This window comes from Pempheris klunzingeri, chromosome 3, assembly GCF_042242105.1.
Source record: "Pempheris klunzingeri isolate RE-2024b chromosome 3, fPemKlu1.hap1, whole genome shotgun sequence".
Lineage (NCBI taxonomy): Eukaryota > Metazoa > Chordata > Actinopteri > Acropomatiformes > Pempheridae > Pempheris > Pempheris klunzingeri.
Window position 1 is genome coordinate 17142320 of NC_092014.1, and position 22108 is coordinate 17164427.

The window sequence follows — 22108 nt, forward strand, 5'->3', positions numbered from 1 at the left end:
AAGAAATATACCACTATCAGAACCTGCTCATAGCTGACATAAGTGACAACAATTAAAATTAGATAATTAAAATGACTTTCCGGGCAGAAATGAATTCCATCCAAATGGCGCTTTGTTAACTTAAACTCAAACCTTCTTTTAATGTTAGATAATGCTGATAATGCAATGCTGCCAAGTGGACCGATCACATTTGTCTGTGTTACCAGGATGTGTAGTTATATTTCTGGTAAGGTGACATCAGGTTATGGCATAGGGTACGCCGTAGGTTCAACGCAAAAGCTTAAATCAGGCTTAGATCATCTCAGTTGTGTCTAGTATTAAGTATGTAGGTCTTGCTATATATGTGTGTCTTCATAAAATCAGATATTTGGTTTGTTGCACAACATGTATGTTAAAATCTTTTCCTCCATAGACTAACTTTATTCTCTCTTTTTCCATCCTATCTTTGACCCACGGTTTCAGTCAGAACTCTCCTCTCCTTCCTCTCTCTGAGTTACCATTTTAAAAGTCCCTGTCATTACGTGGAACAACAACAACAACAACAACTTTTACCAATCAAAAAGGACAAACAAAACTTGATAACATTATCAAACCGATGTCACGGAAGCTTGTTTGAAGTGGAGCGGTCAGTGGCGCAAAGAACATGTGCCAGAATCAACTCCTACTGACAATGGCCGTGTCAGAAAACATCGCCATCGAGCATGAGAGTCTGGCAAGACAGATTCTGGGCTTTTTCATGGTGCATTCACCAGCTGCTGTGGTCCGTTCTACTTCACACAAGCTTCTGTCATATCGATTTAAAAACGTTCTGCAAGAGCAGCTTTTAAACTGTCTGTGGTTTTAGGAGACCAGTGAGCTGCTCCACAGTTTGAATATGGGCAGACTTAACCTCTAGGACAAAGATGATCGGGTTATGTTTGTGTGGTTTGACAGTAAAAGTCATATCACGTATTCAACGTACTGCCTTTCTTTTACCATTTTATGTGGCGTTGAACCATTTGAATGTCAAGACTCGCTGGCCCATGCGTAAATGTACCACCAAGACATGCTTCCTCCGACACTCCATCCATACGTCTTGGGTTTAGCACTGCCCAAAATGATTGTGATTGCTTTCAAGAAATAAAGTGTTCAGAGATGTCTGGATATGTCAGAGTGATCTTAGCTTGATAAGCACCTGAAGTTTCAAAGTTTCACAGAAATCCAATCATGTTGCTGCAGGAGCAGTCATAAAGTTCTGTAAAAACCAACTGACTGCTCACAGGAAAGGACAGAGGTGAGTGTGGTGGAAAAAAAACAGAACGAGAGCACCATACCTTTGCAGGCTTTCCTGTGTGAGATAGGTTTGGACAGGTCTCTGTAGTAGCCCTCCTTGCAGTAGTGGCAGTGGCGTCCGGCTGTGTTGTGGCGACAGTTGAGGCAGACTCCGCCGCTCTTCCTCCCTGACAGCTTGTACAGCTCCATGTTGAAACGACACCTTCGGGCGTGAAGGTTACAGTTACAGGCTGTGGAGGAAATAAAAACAGGATGCAACACGTTTAAATTAGTGTGAAACAAATAACTAATCTGATAGATGGTAAATATTTTATTGAATCTGCATTGAATTTGTAGTATATTATATTACTATCATAATAGTTTTCATATTATTGTCATTTTTTATTTGTGATTACAAGACTTGATGCGCAGCCACCATAGCTACTGGGGGAAGGTGAGAGAGTTTAAACTTCTCCGATAACGACACTGCATCTTTTTTCCTACCTCTCTCTAGTTGTCTTTTTCTGGATCTTACTCAAATACTTCTCTACTCCTCACTCCCTTTTTCTGTCTCTGGCTCTTCTCCTCAAGGTTCCCTGCCTGCTCTCCAGAGTCCAAACTGTACTAAACAGAAAGTGAAGACTTGGTATTACCATTCCTCCATTTCCTGCAATTCCCTGTGAGCATGTGCGAGACCCCTGGCTGCCGCTTGTTTACTGATAAGTACAGTTGCCAGTGCTGAGTTTAATTAGCCGGCTGATGTTTATTCATGACTTTCTGGCAGCAGAGTGAGGCAGACTTGCCCAACTTCATTAAGGCCGGCCGTCCGAGACACCGGTCCTCCACCACCACCACAGACACATTCATGCATTATTAACAGCAACACTTCTGATACAGTTTGTGGCTCTACCGTGTGTGGGTACATACTGTACCGTATGTGTGTGTGTGTGTGTGTGTACATATGGAAATGGGGGTTATCTGGGTCCAACTGGGGTCCCCTGGATGGTTCTGTGGTCCATGTTTTTCTGCACCACCTCTTCACACAGCTCTTTTCATCATTTGCCCGTCATAATGGAGGAAGACAGAGTTCAGCTCTCTCTTCCCTGAGCATCCGTCAACCTGGCGTCTCACTGGTGCGCGTTTCTGTTTGCGTGAGTTCATTTGTGTGTTTAGTGTGTGCGTTTCTGGATGTGTCTGTGTCTGTTTGGGACCCCCGAGACGCCTTCTCCCTACTCCAAGGACCTAATTACAATATCTTCTCTAAAATACACATACAGTACGCACACATACACACATTAGCAGCTCTGTGCCTTATCAGTAGTGACTTGGCTCTCAGTCTTTCCTGCAGGACAGCAGGGGTTTAATTAGTGATATGTTTCTGCTTGTTCTCCCTCCCTGATTCAGGCTGTGGGTCTTCAGCAGCCAGTACATAATGACTGCAATGAAAAAAACACTCTTTTAACGCCATGAGACCACATGACATTTCCATATTTCCTGGGAAAATAAGATATTTCGCCTTGAGGAAAATTTGGTTTAAAAACAATCATCTTTACTCCAGTGTCCCAGGGACTCACCTGACTGAATTTAGACTAATCTTTACCTTAAAGTGACACGGATCCGATGTTTTCTTTGTTGTCTTAAGCTAGATTTACACCTGTGCATGACTCATGTGTTAGCCGCAGAGTATATTCTTTGCTTCCTGGCTCCACTGGAAAACCCCTAATGTCCACTGATAGCCACAACCCGATAGTGTGTGTCTCCGCGCGAAACTATTGAGGTTTGTAGGATACAATTTTCTTTCATTCAAAGACATTTTGTGACTACACTGGCTTTCATTTTAGCCACACTTATAACACAGTGGATTTAAGTCTTCCCTGTTTAAACAGCTCTGAAATGGTCTGTGTCATCATGCTAAAAAAAAAACTGGAACCAGCTGTCAATCCAACCAGTAAATGCTAAAGGGCAGGTTTAGTCTCCCTGTGATTCCAGCTCTGGCCCACAGTTGGTGAAAGCTATCCCTAAGCACGCCTGCAGGTAACAGGGATCACTGTATAGAGGAGCACTGCAGGCCTCAGACCTGCAGACACATCTCTGTTACACTATAAAGATTATTTCACACCCTCCCTAAATGAAGACAGGGGAATTCTAGCCTGCCGGACTACACTTCCAGGGCGAGAATAATACTGTTGTCCTGGGAGGCATGTTGGATATAGAAGAAGAGAACATATACAACCTGGATGTGAAGGTGTGGGGCAGAGGGCCACATTGTGTTTGATGGTATCATGCTTCATAAGGTATTATCTCAAATAATGGGGACGAGTGAGAAGCACTTTATCTAAACTCGCTGACACTGGGCATGATGTAAGCTAGTTCACACAATATCCCTTACACTGTCTACATAGAAAAAAAGTCACGATTCTGGCACAGTAACAAGTGTTTCATGAGCATAGGCGTCATTACAGTCTGGTCCAAATTAAGCCACATTTAATTACAAGTGAATATTTGTAAGCCAGTGTGCGATTTCTCTGGCATGAGCTTATCTGCTTTATAAAACAACTGCTTGTCACTCAGACATCCCTGTGTTATCCACTCATGTGGGGTTTACCTGATTCCTTTCCGTAATTCCCCATCAAGCCTCCAATGAACTTGCGTTTAAAATGAGCATTTGCTTCATCAATAGGGATCCGCGAAATTAGTTGAGAGATAAGTCCCTCGCTAGTCTGCACTCGAAATACTAAACATGTTATCAATAATATCAATATTTAATGGTTAAGTCTAAGATGTTAGACAGCTATCGGCCACTAGCAAGTGTCAGTGCTGATGCCTGTATGTAACAAAGTTGACAACCGTAAAACCAGTACCGTAGCAGTATTTGGTGTGTCAGAATAAACTGGTATATAACTGCTGGACTGGAGCAATATGTAATCACATTCAGCATAGGAATGTGGACGTTATCCTGCAGGCTGCTGGTGTTATCACTGCTACTTACACAGCAAACCAGCATGACTAGTCTACTGGTACAACTTTACATTTCTGTTTAATCAATGAGGAAATTATTCGCTAGGAATATCCTTATTGTATAACTTGTGTATTTGCATCATTATCAGCACAGAGTGATGTGGTGGTAGTCCTGTATGTGTCATCTGATAAGGCCTAGCAGAGCAACTGACCATCGATAAATGTACTTGTGCTTAGTAACTGCACTTTAATGCACCGAGTTGATTGCTCTGAGGCCTCATTATTCTCAAATGTATTATGATAGGAATTGTTGAATTTTTTATAGGTCGACTTGGACGACTGAGTTTCACAGTTCACACAAGGCCTGATTGGATTTGCCATCAACCACAAATACATTCCCACGTATTTCCTCGGTATGAATGTTTCTAATTTTCAATTTGTTGTGCGTGGGAACAGCTTTGTTAAACCAAGAGAACAAAAGCATTTCCTGCCAGGAAATGTGTGAGTCAAAGCACAGAATAGTAATTAGTAGCTCAGCGTTTTAACTTCCAGATTAAAATGATAGCACCTGCTCATTTAAACAGCACCACATCCACTCCGTCACCATGAGAAGCTTGATACAGTGTTAGAGGTTGTCTACATCATGCATTTCTACTAATGCAGCAACTGCAGCTGTTTTTCTCATAGAGGTGAAGCAAAATTAAACTTCACTACACGGACATAAAACATGTCTGTCACAAGCAACCGGTGAGATCATTCCTGGTGCCCTCAGAAGGCTAAAACTGGAGATAAAAATAGAGGTACAAGACATTTTTTTTATCCAGTTCAACAGAAAACTCCAGACCACTGAGCACTATATTGGTCCCTGGACTAGAAGTGGAGGTGGAAGTTTCCTCTGTGTCATTTTCCTAATAGACAGCAACACACATTCGGAATGACGACCTCAGGAAACACTCTCTGCCATCTCTTTTCAGGAGGATCGCTGTGGTAACCGTGCAAATAATGGTAAAGAAAACTGCTACACGCGCACAGCGAACAAAAGCTACTGCTGCCATTCACACCAATGCACACACACACTAACGCCAACGTGAAAAAGTATTTGCCCCCTTACAGATTTCTTCTGCTTTTGCTTTTTTGTCACACTTACATGTTTCAGATCATCAAACAAATTTTAATATCACACAAAGATAACCTGAGTAAATACAAAAAGCAGTTTTTAAATGATGATTTCATTTATTAAGGGACAAAAGCTATCCAAACCAACCTGGCCCTATGTGGAAAAGTAATTGCCCCCTAAACCTAATAACTGGTTGTGCCACCCTTGGTGGCAACAACTGCAATCAAGCGTTTGCAATAACTGGCGATGAGTCTTTCACGTCGCTGTGGGGGAATTTTGGCCCACTCTTCTTTGCAGAATTGTCTTAATTCAGTCACATTGGAGGGTTTTCGAGCATGAACGGCCTGTGTAAGGTCATGCCACAGCATCTCAATCGGATTTAAGTCCGGACTTGGACTAGGTCACTCCAAAACCTTCATTTTTGAGCTATTCGGAGGTGGACTTGCTGGTGTGCTTCGGATCATTGTCCTGCTGCATAACCCAAGTGCGCTTGAGTTTAAGGTCACGAACTGATGGCTGGACATTCTCCTTCAGGATTTTCTGGTAGAGAGCAGAATTTATGGTTCCATCAATTACGGCAAGTTGTCCAGGTCCTGAAGCAGCAAAGCAGCCCCAGACCATCACACTAGCACCACCATGTTTGACTGTCGGTATGATGTTCTTTTTCCGAAATGCCGTGTTAGTTTTACGGCAGATGTAACAGGACACACACCTTCCAAAAAGTTCCACTTTTGTCTCGTCAGTCCACAGAATATTTTCCCAAAAGTGTGGGGGATCATCAAGATGTTTTTTAGCAAATGTGAGATGTGCCTTTGTGTTCTTTTTGGTCAGCAGTGGTTTTCTCCTTGGAACTCTCCCATGGAGGCCATTTTTGCCCAGTGTCTTTCTTATTGTTGAATCATGAACACTGACCTTAACTGAGGCAAGTGAGGCCTGCAGTGCTTTAGATGTTGTTCTGGGTTCTTTTGTGACCTCCTGGATGAGTCGTTGATGCACTCTTGGAGTCATTTTGGTAGGCCGGTAGTCCTGGGAAGGTTCACCACTGCTCCATGTTTTCTCCATTCGGGGATAATGGCTCTCACTGTTGTTCGCTGGAGTCCCAAAGCCTTAGAAATGGCTTTGTAACCCTTTCCAGACTGATAGATGTCAATAGCTTTGTTTCTTGTCTGTTCTTGAATTGCTTTAGATCGGGGCATGATGTGTTGCATTTTGAGATCTTTTAGCCTTCATATTGTCTATTTAAGTGATTTCTTGATTCTACAGCTCTGGCAGTAATCAGGCCTGGGTTAATCACAGTTAATTCATGATTTAACAAGGGGGGGCAATTACTTTTTCACATAGGGCCAGGTTGGTTTGGATAGCTTTTTTCCCTTAATAAATGAAATCATCATTTAAAAACTGCTTTTTGTGTTAACTCAGGTTATCTGTGTCTGATATTAAAATTTGTTTGATGATCTGAAACATGTAAGTGTGACAATAAAGCAAAAACAGAAGAAATCTGTAAGGGGGCAAATACTTTTTCACACCACTGTATTAATGTGAGAAAAATAAATGGCATCAGATTGAAATAACCATAAATATCAATCATCAAAAAAAACACAGTAATGGAAAATATAGACATTTTGTTTGTAACATATTATACCTCCAGTATTTTAATATGATTACAATTTGAGTAGCTTTGTAAATTACAAAGTGCTAAAATTTGATTTTGATGTTAACAAAGACTTTATTTCCATTGGGCACCCTGAAATGTTTGGCCTGCTTCCAATCAAGTTAACTGCTTCAGGCTGGATTAGTGAGTCAGTGGCCGACTGTAACCGCCCCCAGATGAGCAGTAAAAAGAGGTGTGAACTGATACCTTTAAAACAAGAGTAATTGAATTAGCTGGATAAAGCTAAGCTTACCCAAAGCTTTGTGACACCTCCTGTAATGTGGACCACAACTAACTGAAATGAAAAAAAGCTGCCTTCGAGTCTTGCAGCTGATTTAACCTCAAGCTGCAGAATTTAACAGGAAACTGATTTGTTTGTCGGCTGTTGCTGTTTCCCGCACATCCCAGGAAACACGGGGCCTCGGCGCAATGTCTCACTGTGTTTTGGAAAGTTGTCTAATTAGTTTCTGTGACTGGTTCCCAGCCTCTATCAACTGACCTCAGTCATGTAGCAGCACACAGGCTTGTCTAATTAGAGGGAAAATTCAAGCAACAGAGCCTGAGGTTGAAGTTAAGCTCATCGTACTTACGATAAGCCTGGTAATTGAGTGATTTTGGTCGCAGCCTTGATTTGTTCTAAAGAGACACTCAAGCAACTGATCTCTGCCACTTTCATGCTAAACCCACATTCTGGGTTTGCGCCTGTTGTTGTAGTGGCTGGCTGCTCTCAGGAGACGTCAGCCTCCCCGCTGCCATCACATCCAGCGCTCACCCAAACAGGACAGAAAACTAAAATCTAACACCACCGCCTGCGAGCAGAGGAGACCGACGGGGGCTCTGCTATTCTGTTTCTGCTATTCGCATTTAAACAAACACCAAGGGGAGTCTACACATGAACAGTTTACTTTTAATCCTGTGGGCACTCCCAAAAGTAATCAGATTAACTTCTAAAACCCCCTCAAGAGAAAATGAAAAAATATTGGGTGTCCTCTGCCTTTGCCTTGTTTGGGGTTGGGAAGGGCTTAAGAGAAAGAGAGAGAGAGAAGTAGTGGATATTCACTTTGACTTATTTTTGAAAATGGTTTTATAAACTGTGCCCCAAAATATATGGAACAACTTGATACCCCCATACTGCATTAAATTAAATCACAGCCCTTTGTAAAGCAACAGACACACACACAGACACAGTCTGTACTCTCTCTTCATATATGCAGGGAAATGTAACACACATGCTGGGAGGTTTGTTGCCCGACGTGGCCTAATACACCTAATACAATACACCTAATACAAAGCCCCACGTGCATCCAGTGTGTGTGCTGAACTGATGTACGAGTGTGTGTGAGATCATGTGACACACTCAAAGGCATGCAACATAAGGAAAAGAACGCAATTTAAGGAAATCACTACTATCATTTGATTAGAGTGAAATTAGTTTTATCAAATTAGTTGTGGCCTATTTTCTGCTGTGGAAGTCTAAAATAGTTATTTTTTATTATCAATTATTTTTTAAGGCTAGGTTAGTGTATTTGTGTAGCACCTTTCAATGACAAGACAATTCAAAGTGCTTTAACAAAAGACATAAAAAAGCAAATAAATAGAAATGTGTGTGCTGACGAGAGGAAGTACAACATCAGCCCCACTTAAAAAAGAAACCATGGTAATGAAGGTTTGGAGACGCCAATACTGGTTTCATGTTTGCTGGAATAGGATACAGTTGCTTGTTTTTTTTTTTTAATACTGTTTGAGAATGACGGTAAATGAGCTCAAATATTTCTATTATTTATATATTTATACAAGTCTACCGACTGTAAACAGACAGCAGCGGGTGAAATGTTATTGTAAGCAGAGAGGCAACATTTCAACGATTGGCACAAAGTGACAAAAAAAAACAAAACACCGATATTATCCTTTCATGTCTGGGATTTCTTCTAGAGCGCAGACATCACAAACACTCATTTCGTGGCCAGATTAATTCCGCGTTGATATTTTCTCTGAGAAGAGCAATTTAAAAACATTATCTGGATGACAACTAACTTTACTGCCTCTTGTTAGACCACACAAATGTGGAATTTCACTATGAACAAAATAATCGCTGATAATGACTGTTTCTCCCAAAACAACTGAAGAATTTTACTTTTTTAAGCCTCCGTAATAGCTGTTGAACCAAAACACTGATTGATGTGAAATTACAGAAATATTTATGTTCACTCTGAAGCCAAGATGTATTGTAGATTTTACTCCCCGTTACACATCACTTATGATTCTGTTTCATGGCAACTGTTTATTTAGCCTCTTAAATTAGAACAATGCTGCTATTTATCTTATGTTTGTTGATCTCTACACTGGCACGATAAATGGCAGGAATTTCCAAATAAAATAAGAGGGCACAGGAAGGATTGAGATGATAGATGAAGCGCTCGGCTTGGTGTTAGACGTTCTCTTTAGAAACAGTTATGGCTTTATAGGAATGTAATTTACAAGAGATATGATATAATCATCTATCTTTGCTTATCTGTTGCCACAATATGTTTAATTGCTGTACAAAAGAATAGAAACAACTGACACATTATTAAGTTGTAAATCTTTATAGAGACACAGGAAGTCTGTGCTCTTTCCTTTTGCTTCAATATGCAATCAGGTCCTCTTTCTAAAATGATGATGAATGTTAAGTGTATCTTTTCACCATATTTCCTTTTTTGACTCTCAGTAAAAAAAAAAAAAATCCATATAATCTGAAGGAAAACAAATAAAACTTGCAACGTGTGCTTGAAAAACAGCAAGCAACAAGAGTGGCTTTTCCCATTTCTTTCAATGGATTTTGGACCATTACATTTTATTAAGGAAACCTGAACAAATATGTTGAAATCCAGTGACAAACAGGGAATTATTCATTATGAAATGTCAAAACACCTTTTCCTAAAGCAACCCCTCCAGATTACATGAAATTTCTTCAGCAGCAACTATTTCATTTTGACTCCCTCATTTTTGCTGAGACACTATACGCTGCAAATTGCCCAGAGCAAAGGGTGAGAGTTTCAGACAACAAAGAAACAAAGGAGAGAGGCTATAGCAGATAATGTTTGTAGAAGTAGTATGAAGTGTGTGGGGAGTTTAAGGGTCAACACTTCTAGGTGTGTGGACCCGGTCAGTGTGCGCTGGGAGCACCCTGGGAATGGCATGAAACTGCGAGGAGGACGAGGGAAGGGAAAGGAGGATGAGGCGCCCACTGCAGAGATTATATCAGGCTAATTTAATTCCTTTATTGCAGCCAATTAGCGGCAGCACTTTAGCCCCCTGTGAGCCCTCTAGCCCTCTTCACTCGGTCTCTAATGACCCCAACTAAACTCTGGATCTCAGCTACTCCCAAAGAAGGCCATGTTTCACAGCAGCTGTATTTTTAATAAGCAGTACACTGTATCAAGAGAAAGAATGAGGAGAGTATAGAGAGACATAAGGAAAAAAAAAAAAGCTGTGGAAATAAAAGAGGCGGTTGAAGGAGGATGGGAAAGAAATCAGCCCGCTCCTTGTTAAATCCCAGGCCTGACTCGAGGAGACTTGGCTAATTGAGATCAAGTCACACAGAATATTCATCAGTCCTGCAGGGTTATCAAAGGCAGATTAAATATGGACTGATTTCCAGTGGACTGACTCCATTTGCCGTCAAGCAGCCTTTACACACTTGTCTGACCTTTTTTTTCATATCAGTCAAGCTGTTTATTTATTTCTATTTATATCTCAGATGTTTTCTCATATTTGATCAAATTATGCAATTCCCAGTGCAGGCAGAAGTGCATGTTCTGTCAGTGGGTGATAAAATGTAGTCTGATTATCTGACTGGCGCAATTATAGAGCTGTGAGAACTGCCTTGCCTCAGTGCAGACAGGGATCCCTCATGAAGCTATTAGCGGTGGAGCGAAGGTTAATGTTAAGCAACGGATTTACTGTAAACTGCAAAGTAAACGTACCTACAGAGCAGAGCACAACTCAGCTGTACCTGCACAGCTTCTTCTACAAGTCACCTCTCAGCACACAATTTAGTATGAGAACCGTCACAGAAACTTTATCCATAGTAATCACGTAAAAATAGCATGAAAATGGATATTCTTTTTTCTTAAGTACAGGAAAACAGATATTTGCTGCTGAAAAACCTATTAATCAAATATGGGTGTTTGCCCACATCCTCTGACCCCACTGGTGTTTCATTATTTACTCTTATTATTTGGTCCGCCTTTTCTCATTTTTGCCAGCTGCAACAGCGTTGCTGGTATTGTTCTCCCCTCATGGGTCTGTGTGTGTGTGTGTGTGTGTGTCATCATGGTAAAATGTGGTCCTGGAGAACCACCACAGAAGGGGTTATACTTTGCCAGGTGTTTATATCTCTGTTGGTAGATTTTCTCAACACGATAGCGTCACAACCGTGCAAGATGCAGCCACGAAACCTTTCCCAGTTTCAGTCGATCTAGATAACATTCAAGAGTTATTTTTAAAAACCTTACAACAGCAACTAACATGATACCCCTTACACAGACCACACATACTGCCGTAGTATTTTACGCAAACATCCGCTAACAACAACCAGTGCATCCTTAATAAATAAAAATGATTTAGGAGAGGCCATGTTAAACCTTTATTTGGATGTTCCTATCAGTGCCAGGATGATGGTGTGTATTGAACAAATCTGGCACAGTTCAACCTTATTTCTTAACTTACTTATCTCGTATCATGTGTTCCTTTGCACCATACACACCGATTTGGCATCACGGTTGGTGTGATCCCATCGCAAAATGGTCTATACCTCTCTTTTATTCTCTGCTTTTATTGTCCTGCATGTGATGCAGTTAGCAAAGCAACTTAGTTGGCATCATTTTTCTCTGCTTTAGGCCTTGGATTCACATTAAGCTGGCATTTTAAATCCACATGAGGATGGTAGATTTAAAAAGGTTGGTCTCATATTTTGGTGTGAACTGGGGAAAAAATGGGCCTTTCGTTGGAAAAAATATACATACAGTATACATAATATATTCTTGGGATCTGCTCTTTTAACTTTATACTTGTTGATGTTTGATGATGTCATATTGCTCAGAGCGTGACTTCAGCGTAACACTTGCTAAAGTGGTGCATCTGTGCACAGTAAAAGAGATTAAACAAAACCGCCAGACTCCCTACTGTCCTATTAGCCAGCAAACAACAAAATAAAAACACATACGCGATTGTAGAGCCTTTGACACATTAACACCTTTTCATAGATACATTAAATTTGTGTGCGCATGGCCTTACAAACTGCCAGCCTCTGTTCCATGCCGAGCTAAGTGGCCCATATATTCACTGTCTGTCTTCATGTGGGGGCTAATAAGGCCTTTCCTTTTTCAAGAGTCTAACTAGCCACACAGAGGCACAACAACAAAGAAAGGCCTAATGGCCTCCAATTTCCCGCATTAGTGCCCATTTAATGGCTGACCTGCCCTCTCGTTAGGCAGCACAGCATGGAAGCACTTCGCAGCCTTAGTGCGTGTGCACACACACACTCGCACATACAGTCCTTCAGCCCTCCACAGCCACACTGCCTCAGGCCCCTGCAACACTTCCACCCCACGCTGAGAGCGCATAATAGGCCAGTTTGTAAAAGGCTGGCCTGTGATCAGTGGTGCATCCATTTGCTGAGTAATCAAGGGTCTTTTGTCTGAGTGGTGTGCATAGAGCAGTACGCGTGTGTGTGAGAAGGTGTGTGCATGTGATAGTGTGTGCACCTGCGTGAGCGAGGGAAGGAGAAAGGGAAGGAGAGAGATTCTCTCTGCCCATCTGTCTTTATTTGTGCGCCCATCTCCATGTGAGTGTTTGCGTGAGTAATTCCAAGATAAAGTGGCGTTGCCGAGAAAAGATCTCCTCCAATTCATGTGTATGAAAAAACACCAGCTGACATACAGTGCAGGAATAAAGGGAGCCCAGCTAGAGCCACAGAGGGGCTGACGAGAGTGCGTTGTTCGTATGTCAGCTATGCCATAAAAATGCCATGGGTGGAGGATGACATTGGCAGGTCCTATTCAGGGCTATAGCAATGAAAGGCCCTTTAGGGTGAAAAAAGATTCCTTAGGCCTGTCAGATCCCCATAGCTCCCGCTGAACAATACCTACTAAGAGCAGCTGTCTTAATAGCGTGAGGGACTGACAGCTTTAGGGGCGATGCGATGTTCCGAGCAGCATCCACGCAAACTTCGGTAGAGTCCAAACAACGCTCCGCTGTCTGACAACATAATACAATCCAACAGGATACCATACTGTTTGCCAGATAGTTTAGATAGTGAATGCACCCTGTGCATTTCTATTACACGTAACTCTTAAAGGAACCTGAGCTGACAGTGTTGGCAGACGCGTATCACTTCGATGTTCAGGAACCTTGTGTGTGAACGGATGCAGTGGCACGATAGCAAAAGATCCCTCCTGAGTGCGATGATGATTGGAACTAACTAGATTTACAGTTTCCTTAGCAGGAAGACCAAAAATCTCTGCTTTCACTCAGGAGAGCGGTTCAGGTTTTTATCAAAGGGCCATGAGTGGGAATGGTGTGTATATGTATTGTGTCTAACTGATGGAGCAATGTTTCCTTTTCAAAGTAAAAGCGGATTACTGAAACAAGTGGCTGATGTTTTTTTTTTTTCTGCCATCAATGTCTGATCTGATAATCAGAGAGTGAATTATTGGAACTCCTCCTTCTCAACTCTTAGCTGTAAATCAATTGTGCAATGGTTTGCAATCATGGCGCAGCTCACCACCATCAACCTGGCTGTCAAAGCCAAGTATAATAAGGTTTCTCCACAGTCTTTGCTCTCTATTGTTTTACATCCAGCCATTACCTAAGCCCCGTCTCCTCTGCTTAGAGCCTCACACATCCACAAACACCACTCTGGCTTTCACGGAGAGGACGCACATCGGAAACACACGAGACAGATCTTCAAATCTTCCCTAAACAAGAGCTCTCCCTGCTCATGTCAAACATCACCTCCAGTCTATTTACTCTGTGAGTTTGGTTTCTATGGGACTAGCAGATCCATAGTGTTTTGGGTTCGCATAACTCCTGACAGGTCGTCTTGTGCGTTGCTGGCCCTGAGGCTGACAGGGATGGGCCGGTGCTGTCAGTGCTAGACAATGAGACAGAGCTTACACTGGGCTTGCTCACACTCCTCCATAACTGTGATTCATACTAATCCCACAGCCTCTGCAATTAAGGCAATCACTCTGCTCCAACAATGTTAACTTAAAGATTTTAAACCCATCGTATTATAACAGAATGCAGTTGGCCAACACTGACTGGCGGCTGTGAGCTGAGAAAATAAACAGTGTTTCAAGATTAGATGATTATAAGATTAGATGAGTTAATTTGGCCCTTCAGGCAGGAAAAGGCAGAGAACATTTCCTCCTTCATGATTCTGGGAAAGAGAAGGGCACTGAATATCTTGATCATAATGGCTCATCGTTTTCTTTCTTGCTTGCGTTTTTTTTTCCCAAACACATTTTTTACGTATAGTACATGAAGAAGAGCCCTGTGGGAGAAGGCGCTCCCTGCCTTGCATTGGAAAGTTTTCCCATGAGGAACTGACTCAGCCTTAAGGATAAGCAGATGAGTCTGAGATTGGATTAGGGATGAGATAGGAATGCTCTCTTGGATTTCTTTCTACTGGGTGAACATTTATGGTCTCTACTCCCTAATAAAACGCACTTTGTATAACCCAATCTGGACACATTCTTCTCAGAGGCGTCCAACATATGATTATTATTTGTTATTTCTACAGGTAGTTTTCTGGAAATTTCTCCCTTTTAGCTTCACCTTTTGCTGATACTGCGGTGGAGATTGTTTTGTCGACTTTACTTTTTGTGTGTTCAAAATTATTCTAAAACTTATTAATTCTGATATAGTGTAATTCTGTCATCAGTCTCCACAAACAAAACTCAGGGATGCTTGTGAAGAGAGAAAAAAAAAACCTCACCTCACTGCTCACTGCTAAATGCTTAATTTAAGCTCAGATCAACACTACTTTATTGTCGGCTCATTAGCAGCCACAGCACTGTGGCCATGCTAAGCAGGTGGGAAACCTTTGACCTTCACACGCACCCCCTACATTCCTTTGTCAAGTCCCCATTACTAAGTTACCACTCCTCCGAAATGGGCCGTGACCTCCTCCTCCTCCCGCTCTCCTATTTTCCTCTGGGGAAAACCGGGCCTTCCCCACTGTAGATGTCATTAGTGAGTGCTACTCTGACTGTTGAGACAAATTTCTCTATAAAATTTATAAGCCATGAAAACGACTTCAGTTGAGCAGTCAAACAGAAAGGGGAGGAGAGGAGAGTTGAATTATTTGAAACAAAAGTTAATCTGGTGACAAAGGGGAATGGAGGAGAGCTGAGATGGAACGGAAAAGAAATAAATCTCAACTAGACAGACTGCTCTTCCTCCTGCTCTCCATCTCTGTGACTTTCCCTCCTGGAGAAACTCACAACGAAGTGAAGTTCCACTACTTAGCCGCCTGACCTTTTGTAGCTCTTTTACAACCTGCCAATTACTATTAACACTGTCAGGGGGCCTGATTGGCTCAAGACCAGGTAGCAATGAAAATCATCAGCCTTCTCTGATTACTGTGAGTATGGGGGTTCATCGTCTGTTTTAGTGTCAGTGTGCAGTTGTGGTTTTAGACGTGCTTTCTTGTGCATCACTTTGCAGGATTTCACCAAAAGGTTTTCTTGAATGACAGCATTTCAATTGTAAGGGTTCTTAACACACACACTTGCGCGCGCACACACACACACACACACAGAGGCTGAAATCAGAAACTGACCGACTCGCAAACAAATGAAAACCAGAAGATGTTTGAATAGACAGGCCGCCTGAGAAAATCACAGGCATTTAACACTCTGCAGCTCGAGCAGATTTAAGAAAGAAAACTTGAAAAATGACAAACACACCACATTGTGTACTGTAGGAGCAGATTATCCCGCTACGTAAGCAGGAATGTAAACAGACAGTGAGGCAGGGTTGTCAAAGTGCACAATCAGACAGACATTTAAACTCTCTCAGCCAAGATAAATCAGAACCTGGGGTCACTAATCATCTTGGTACTTATTGCACTTCTTTGCTGCATCTGGCCTTAACGGCAGACTTTAAGCAGACAGCAGCATGCGGGGGAATGATGAGGGAGGTGTAGCTGAAAAGGTCTGTGTGTGTGCATGCGTGCGTGCGTGTGTTCACTGTACATTTTTGACTTCTTGCCACCAAGTCAAGCGGAGTCTCTATCCAGAGGAGGGAGTGAGCGGGAAGCCGCTGAAAGCCATAAATCTAAAAACCCCACAGCAGAGTTCCTTCACTTCTGTGACACATTTATTGTCTTCTTTTCATTTTCCCCTTCTCCTTATATTGTCCCCAGCACTCATCCGTTTTTAAAACGGCACACTCTTAAACTTTAACCTGAATTCCTCAAAGTCCAGCCCTGTTTTTCTTCTTATAATGTGTGCGGGCAGCGGGAAATAATTTGTCGCTGTGGCGGCCCATGTTTTCTCCACCCGTGTTCTAGACTTTAAAGTCTGCTCAGTCTGGATGCCTTGGTCACAAATGGAGTGTGAAGCCAGCAGCAGGCATTGCATCTGTCACAGCTCAGGCGTTTTTCTTGGAAGAGGCAGCAGAGAGTGGAGCTGCATGTGGAGAGATGAGCTCACAAACAGATTTTGCCAGCCAGTGGCAGAAAAGCTTGTGTCAAGATACGACAGGATACAGGACCAACGAACAGGATGCCCTGCGCACAGTTTTGGACCAGGAGAAGCATGAGTAACAACTTGCAGCTTGGTGTGAATCTTTGATGGACAGGGAACACCAGTGAGTGACAAGATAAACTCCAGTTACCTCCACGCTGCAGGATATGATTAATGATGAGTCATTAGCAATGATCAGCAATTTTGTGAAATGATCATAATATCTGATGATCTCTCTGACTCACGAGTACAGCACGCTTTAATCATGAGCTTAATATAAACATGGCTTCCTTATGAATCTATGGGGAAAATGAGAGCATGCACAGTTACAGTATGTGCCGGGGAGCAAAGAGGCCAAATAGTGCAGCACATTTCAAAGAGAGGGAGAGGATCAAAAGAATCAAAATGTGGCAAGAGTGTGAGCATGCATATGCATCACTTTTATGGCACATGTTGTCTTTGGGCAAAAAAAAAAAAAAAAAAGAAGACTTTGCTGTGTTTCAACCTCAGCTCCCATGAGCCATGATCCAGGCCCATCAGGAATGTGATGCTATACACGTGAATCAAACACATTTAATGCTATTTTTCAGAGCAGCTCACAGTCATTTTTGATCCCTCTGCTCAGTGAGTTGATCCTCACGGCCAGTAAGAGCCACACTGTCCATACCTACTGAATGCATCACAACGGACTGGCTTATTTCATTACAAACTTGTTGTTTCGTGAAACTCTTTTACTAAAAAAAGATCCACATTGTCAGTTTTATTTCCTTGAACTTATTTACTATGACGTATCCACTTCAACTCAACACATTTTGTGAAGTAAGTAGCTTCCTTTAATAAAAAAAGAAACAAAACAGAATAAGAGTCCTCTAACAACTCTTTGGTGGGGTTCATAATTAGTGTAAAAACAGGAGCGTGCTGCCATCCTGCAGCAGCTCCAGCAGACAGGTTTCTGTGTACTAAGGCGGTGTGGCAGCTGGTTCGGTCCATGCAGATTGTTTCTGACACTGATGGAGCGGAGATGTTTTTACTGTACTGGCTCCAGAACCACATTTACTGCACTCCTCTACTGTGGCACAGTGCCTGCTGCTCAGTGCGAATTAGGCCTGTGTGCACACAAGCAAGCTTGCGCACTGGTACGTATACACACACATTTACATGCATCCACTGCTCTAATTGCAATGTTGGAACAGTAGCCCTTCATGGTAGTTTTATCTTCTGTTTTTTTCAGATGGGGGTAGTGGACTGTTTTCTAGCAAAAATCGCAGCCCTTCACATCTTCTGTAACCACATGTGACACCCCTGACTCAGGCAGGAAGGATACAGTTGGGGAAGTGGAGAAGGAGGAAAAGAGACCCCTCTGATCCAGAAACCCAAAACCTCATTGTAATTTAGTCATCGGTAGAAGGCAATTAGTGAGGGAAGGACTGGTCTTTGCCAGAGCAAGCAAACGGCTGACACACGCTGAGAGTAAACTTGGCGTTTTGCAATGAAAGCACAATTCTGCTGCGCTAATAATGTGACAACAGACAATAGTTAAGTTATTTTGAAGATAATAGCAAGTGCAAGTTGAAACTTAGACAGAAAAGAACAAAGAAGGCTCTATCTTGGTGGAAAGGGAAGCAACCAGGAGGTCAACAGCATTTTCTGAACAGAAAGAGCGCGGCACTCCTCTAACAGTCGAGGGAAATGAACTGAGGATTTATTGATGCTCCTTCTCACAGAGAAGATTAAAGGCAGGAGGTGGAACGCCTCTCTATTTGTCTCATGTCTCATTTCAAATGAGGATTTATATAGACAAGCCTGGGCCAAAAGTTCAGACTTTTTGGAAAAGGCTGCAGCAGATAGATATCACAGAGCTACAATACAAAGAGGCAGCTTTTGACACCTTTTAGTCCACCTGATCATTGCGGTACACCGTATGGACACAATCTAGTGTGAAATGTGCTCTGTGGCGGAAGTGATTAAAAGAGAGGAAATTCATATCAAGATGAGACAACTAAAAAAATGACATCTGTCTGGCACACAAAGTTAAAAAACAAGTCAACAAAATGATTAAAAAAAGTATCCAGATTGCAGAATTGCAAGGATAGAGGGTTTGAAGAGAAGAATTTCAAGAAGCTAAACAGATTATCAGTTTTAAGGGTATTGAAGAAAAAGAGGCTATGGCTATTTCCTGTGTCAGCTCAGGGGTTTCCATCCAAATCCTACAACTATTGTGAGCTTACTGGCTGATGAACACTGCGTGCTTTTTAGTGGTTGTGTAATTTATGTCAAGAATAATATTACCCCCAATGTGTTATTGATTCTGTAGATATTCCTTTATATTTGCTCTGGCAGGAGGTCGACTCTCAGCTACAGGATGATTGCGCTTCTCAGCGGGCCTGGAAAATTGAGTATAATTATCAAATAGGCCACTTAAACTTAATCTAATGAAAATGGCTTCAGAAAATAGTTTGACCTCTTACTGCAGGTTGTTTTTTTTTTTGTCTCAACATCTTGCAGCTGATAAATGAGTGAAAGCCCAACACAGGGCTCTTCCACGCCATTTGATAGAGATCAACTTGATCATGCTGTCAAGATTTATCAACTTGTTATGGTTGCACATTTCTGAAAACATTTGTTTCAAATGTCTATTTTTCCATTTGTGCAAATAATCCCCCCCTCCCTGTCAACACATTCACAACTTGCCCATTGTACTGTAATCTACACTGTTGTGTCTAAAATATGAAATCCTCTGTGTTGGCAAGAGAGGTGTCATTTCCGATGAGGTCACTGGCCGAGGCAGCAACCCAAACACTAGCCACTGTTATTTTTTTCCTTAACGCCCACTCCTCTGTTTCTTTTTTCCTCTCTATCTTTGTTTGTGATCGCCTCATTCTTTATTTTTTCACTGACCTTGTTTGTTATTGGGGCTCTGAGTTAATTTCATTTCCCGCCCACTGCTATGGAAACCGCTCACAGAAACCCAATACTGTCTTTCTTTCTAAAAGTGGAAACTGTGCTGCTCGATGTTCCTGGACAATGAAACAGTGGCTATACAGGAGACAGACCCAAGGCTACAGGCTTTAAAGACCAACAGTTGAAGTGATCCTTACTTTCACTTAAATATCTGTCTGACAAAGCAGTTATCAACTATTCTGGTAGGACTATTGTGTAGCTCCAAAATCACAAGACATGAAATCAAATGTTCCACCTGGCTATTATTAGATGAGAAATTAGGTCACAAAAAAAAAAACATCTGCAAAAAGGTGCATAATGATTAGATATCAAACTTTTAACCCCTTAGTGGTACATTTGCAGGGCATTAAAACAGCATGTTAACCCTGTCTCCTAGATATTACATTTATATCCTAAGTTTGCAACAGTCAAAATGTTTTCATTTGCTTTCTCTGATATTTGGTCTTCAGTCAGATTCCATTAGGCATCCACAGCACTTGGTTAAATTTAGTGAAAGCTTGTGGTTTTGGTTAATAAGTGATTTTGAAGTACAAGACAAGATTATTAACATTTAACTTGTTGATGACTAAACTTAACAACAACCATGGTTGATGAGGCATTAAAAGTCCTGCACTTTGTACGACCACCATCCAACCTGACTAGTAGATAAAGTAAATGTAGCTCTTCTAAATAAGTGTAGAAAGACTGCATTTAAAATGAAGCCACAAAATTCTGACAGGAACGAAACCTTCATCGACTACTGTTAATACTCCCACAGCCCTGTGACAGACCAGGGGGCGGATGAGGCCAGGGAGGAGAGCATTGAGAGCAAGCCACCCCCTCATGGCTACCTTTGGCTGGGCTCCATCTCTCCATCCATCTACCTCTTTCTTCACCCTACTCTTTCTGTCCTTCTCAGACACTCTGGGAGATAGGAGAATCATCTCCCATTGGATATCCTTCATGCTCCACCTCAGCTTTCATCTCCAGCCAACGACTTGTCCCTGCCGCACAGGAGAAAATACGAGGAGAAAAAATACAACCAAAATAAGGGAGGGGAACTCAAAAAGGGAAAAAAGATGGTCAAATGCATTTTCCAGGTTCTTTTTTTTTATCATCAGATGGACATCTGGATATCTACAGAGACCTGGTACATAATCATTTCAGTATATGCAAGTGTCTCTTGAGGTTAGAGAGCAGGAGATAGACAAAGAGAACAAGACTGATGCCAAGTTTTTCTCCCTGTGTCATGCAGGTCCACGTCTCGGCCTCAGAGAAAACACAGAGGGGCCCCATTTGGAAATGAATTTTCGCCATGAACTATCATCTCATAACACAAATATTACCATTAATGACTCAGTTTCCTTATAATTTCCTTATCGACCCCCGTAATTAGGCCCATTTGTTTGCTTTGTCATCCTCCAGTGATATGGGCCTTTTGTTATTAGAACCAGAGATAGGACCCATGCTGGAACCTAATGACTTGCTCTGCTGGAGGAGGGGGTCTCCACAGCTGCTGGGGAGCCACTGCAACACACACACACCCGCACACATATCCCACATTACGACTGTAGAGGCAGCCCTCACCCAGCAACACCAAGGCCCAGCAGCAGCAGTGGAAGCTGTTTAAATAGCACTTACTAGTAGCACGGTGAGTCAAGAGCCTCTCTCTGTCTTCATCTCTCTCCCCCTCTCTTTCTCACCCTCCCTCGCCCAAGTCAACCCTATAGTCTCTCTTTCTCTTTCCTCCCTCCATAACGGGCCTTCTATAGAGGAGCTAAATCAGCTGAGGCCAGTGCTTTTCTGAGCTTCTCTCTGCTCTCTGCTGGACACCGAGCCTAATTAATTGGCTGTATTGTCCCAGAGGGAGCCAGCCAGGGGAAGGGGTTAATGGAGAGGAAAAAGTGTCGGGCAAAAGAGGAGAGGGCGTGGCTTATATTCTATCAGGTGCTCTCCATTTCTTTTCTTTTTTTGTCTTTTCTGAAGGACAGAGAGGGAGAACATTGTGTGTCCTTGTGTAAGGTGATTGAGAGAGAAAGTGTGAACTCGCAGCCCCTCACCCCACCATGTGTCTTATCTGTGAGAGCTAATGAGTGATGGATTAACCTGGGATCACCCCTGGCAAATTGAGATGACCCTGCAAACTTACCCTAAGCACCCTCCCAGAAGTCTGCATTCCACTTCACACAACCAAACAAATACACACACACACGCACACAAACACCAGTCTTTGGCATTATGTTCTCAAGTAAAAGTCATCCTACTTAAAGGTAGGGATCTGTGTTTTTCAATGTAAACAAAGGTTGCTTGTCAAATATTAAGCATGCAGCATGAAAATGACAATGTAAAAGTAAATGTAAAACCATTTCAAAAGATATTCTTTGAGGATGCAGCAAATACAGAACAGCAGTTGTTGAAACTGCAAACAGGATCCCGTACTGCGAAACCTGGTTTCCA

The 22108-nt window shown here is 42.2% G+C and overlaps 1 protein-coding gene across 2 annotated transcripts in view; it reads right to left on the reverse strand.

Moving 5' to 3' along the window:
* ntn1a (netrin 1a) overlaps positions 1 to 22108 on the reverse strand; it is a 59292-nt gene that overhangs the window by 24937 nt on the left and 12247 nt on the right. For both annotated transcript variants that reach the window (XM_070856544.1, XM_070856543.1), the window contains exon 2: positions 1314 to 1502. In XM_070856544.1, the coding sequence (XP_070712645.1) occupies positions 1314 to 1502 (189 nt within the window). The remainder of the gene's footprint in view (positions 1 to 1313; positions 1503 to 22108) is intronic.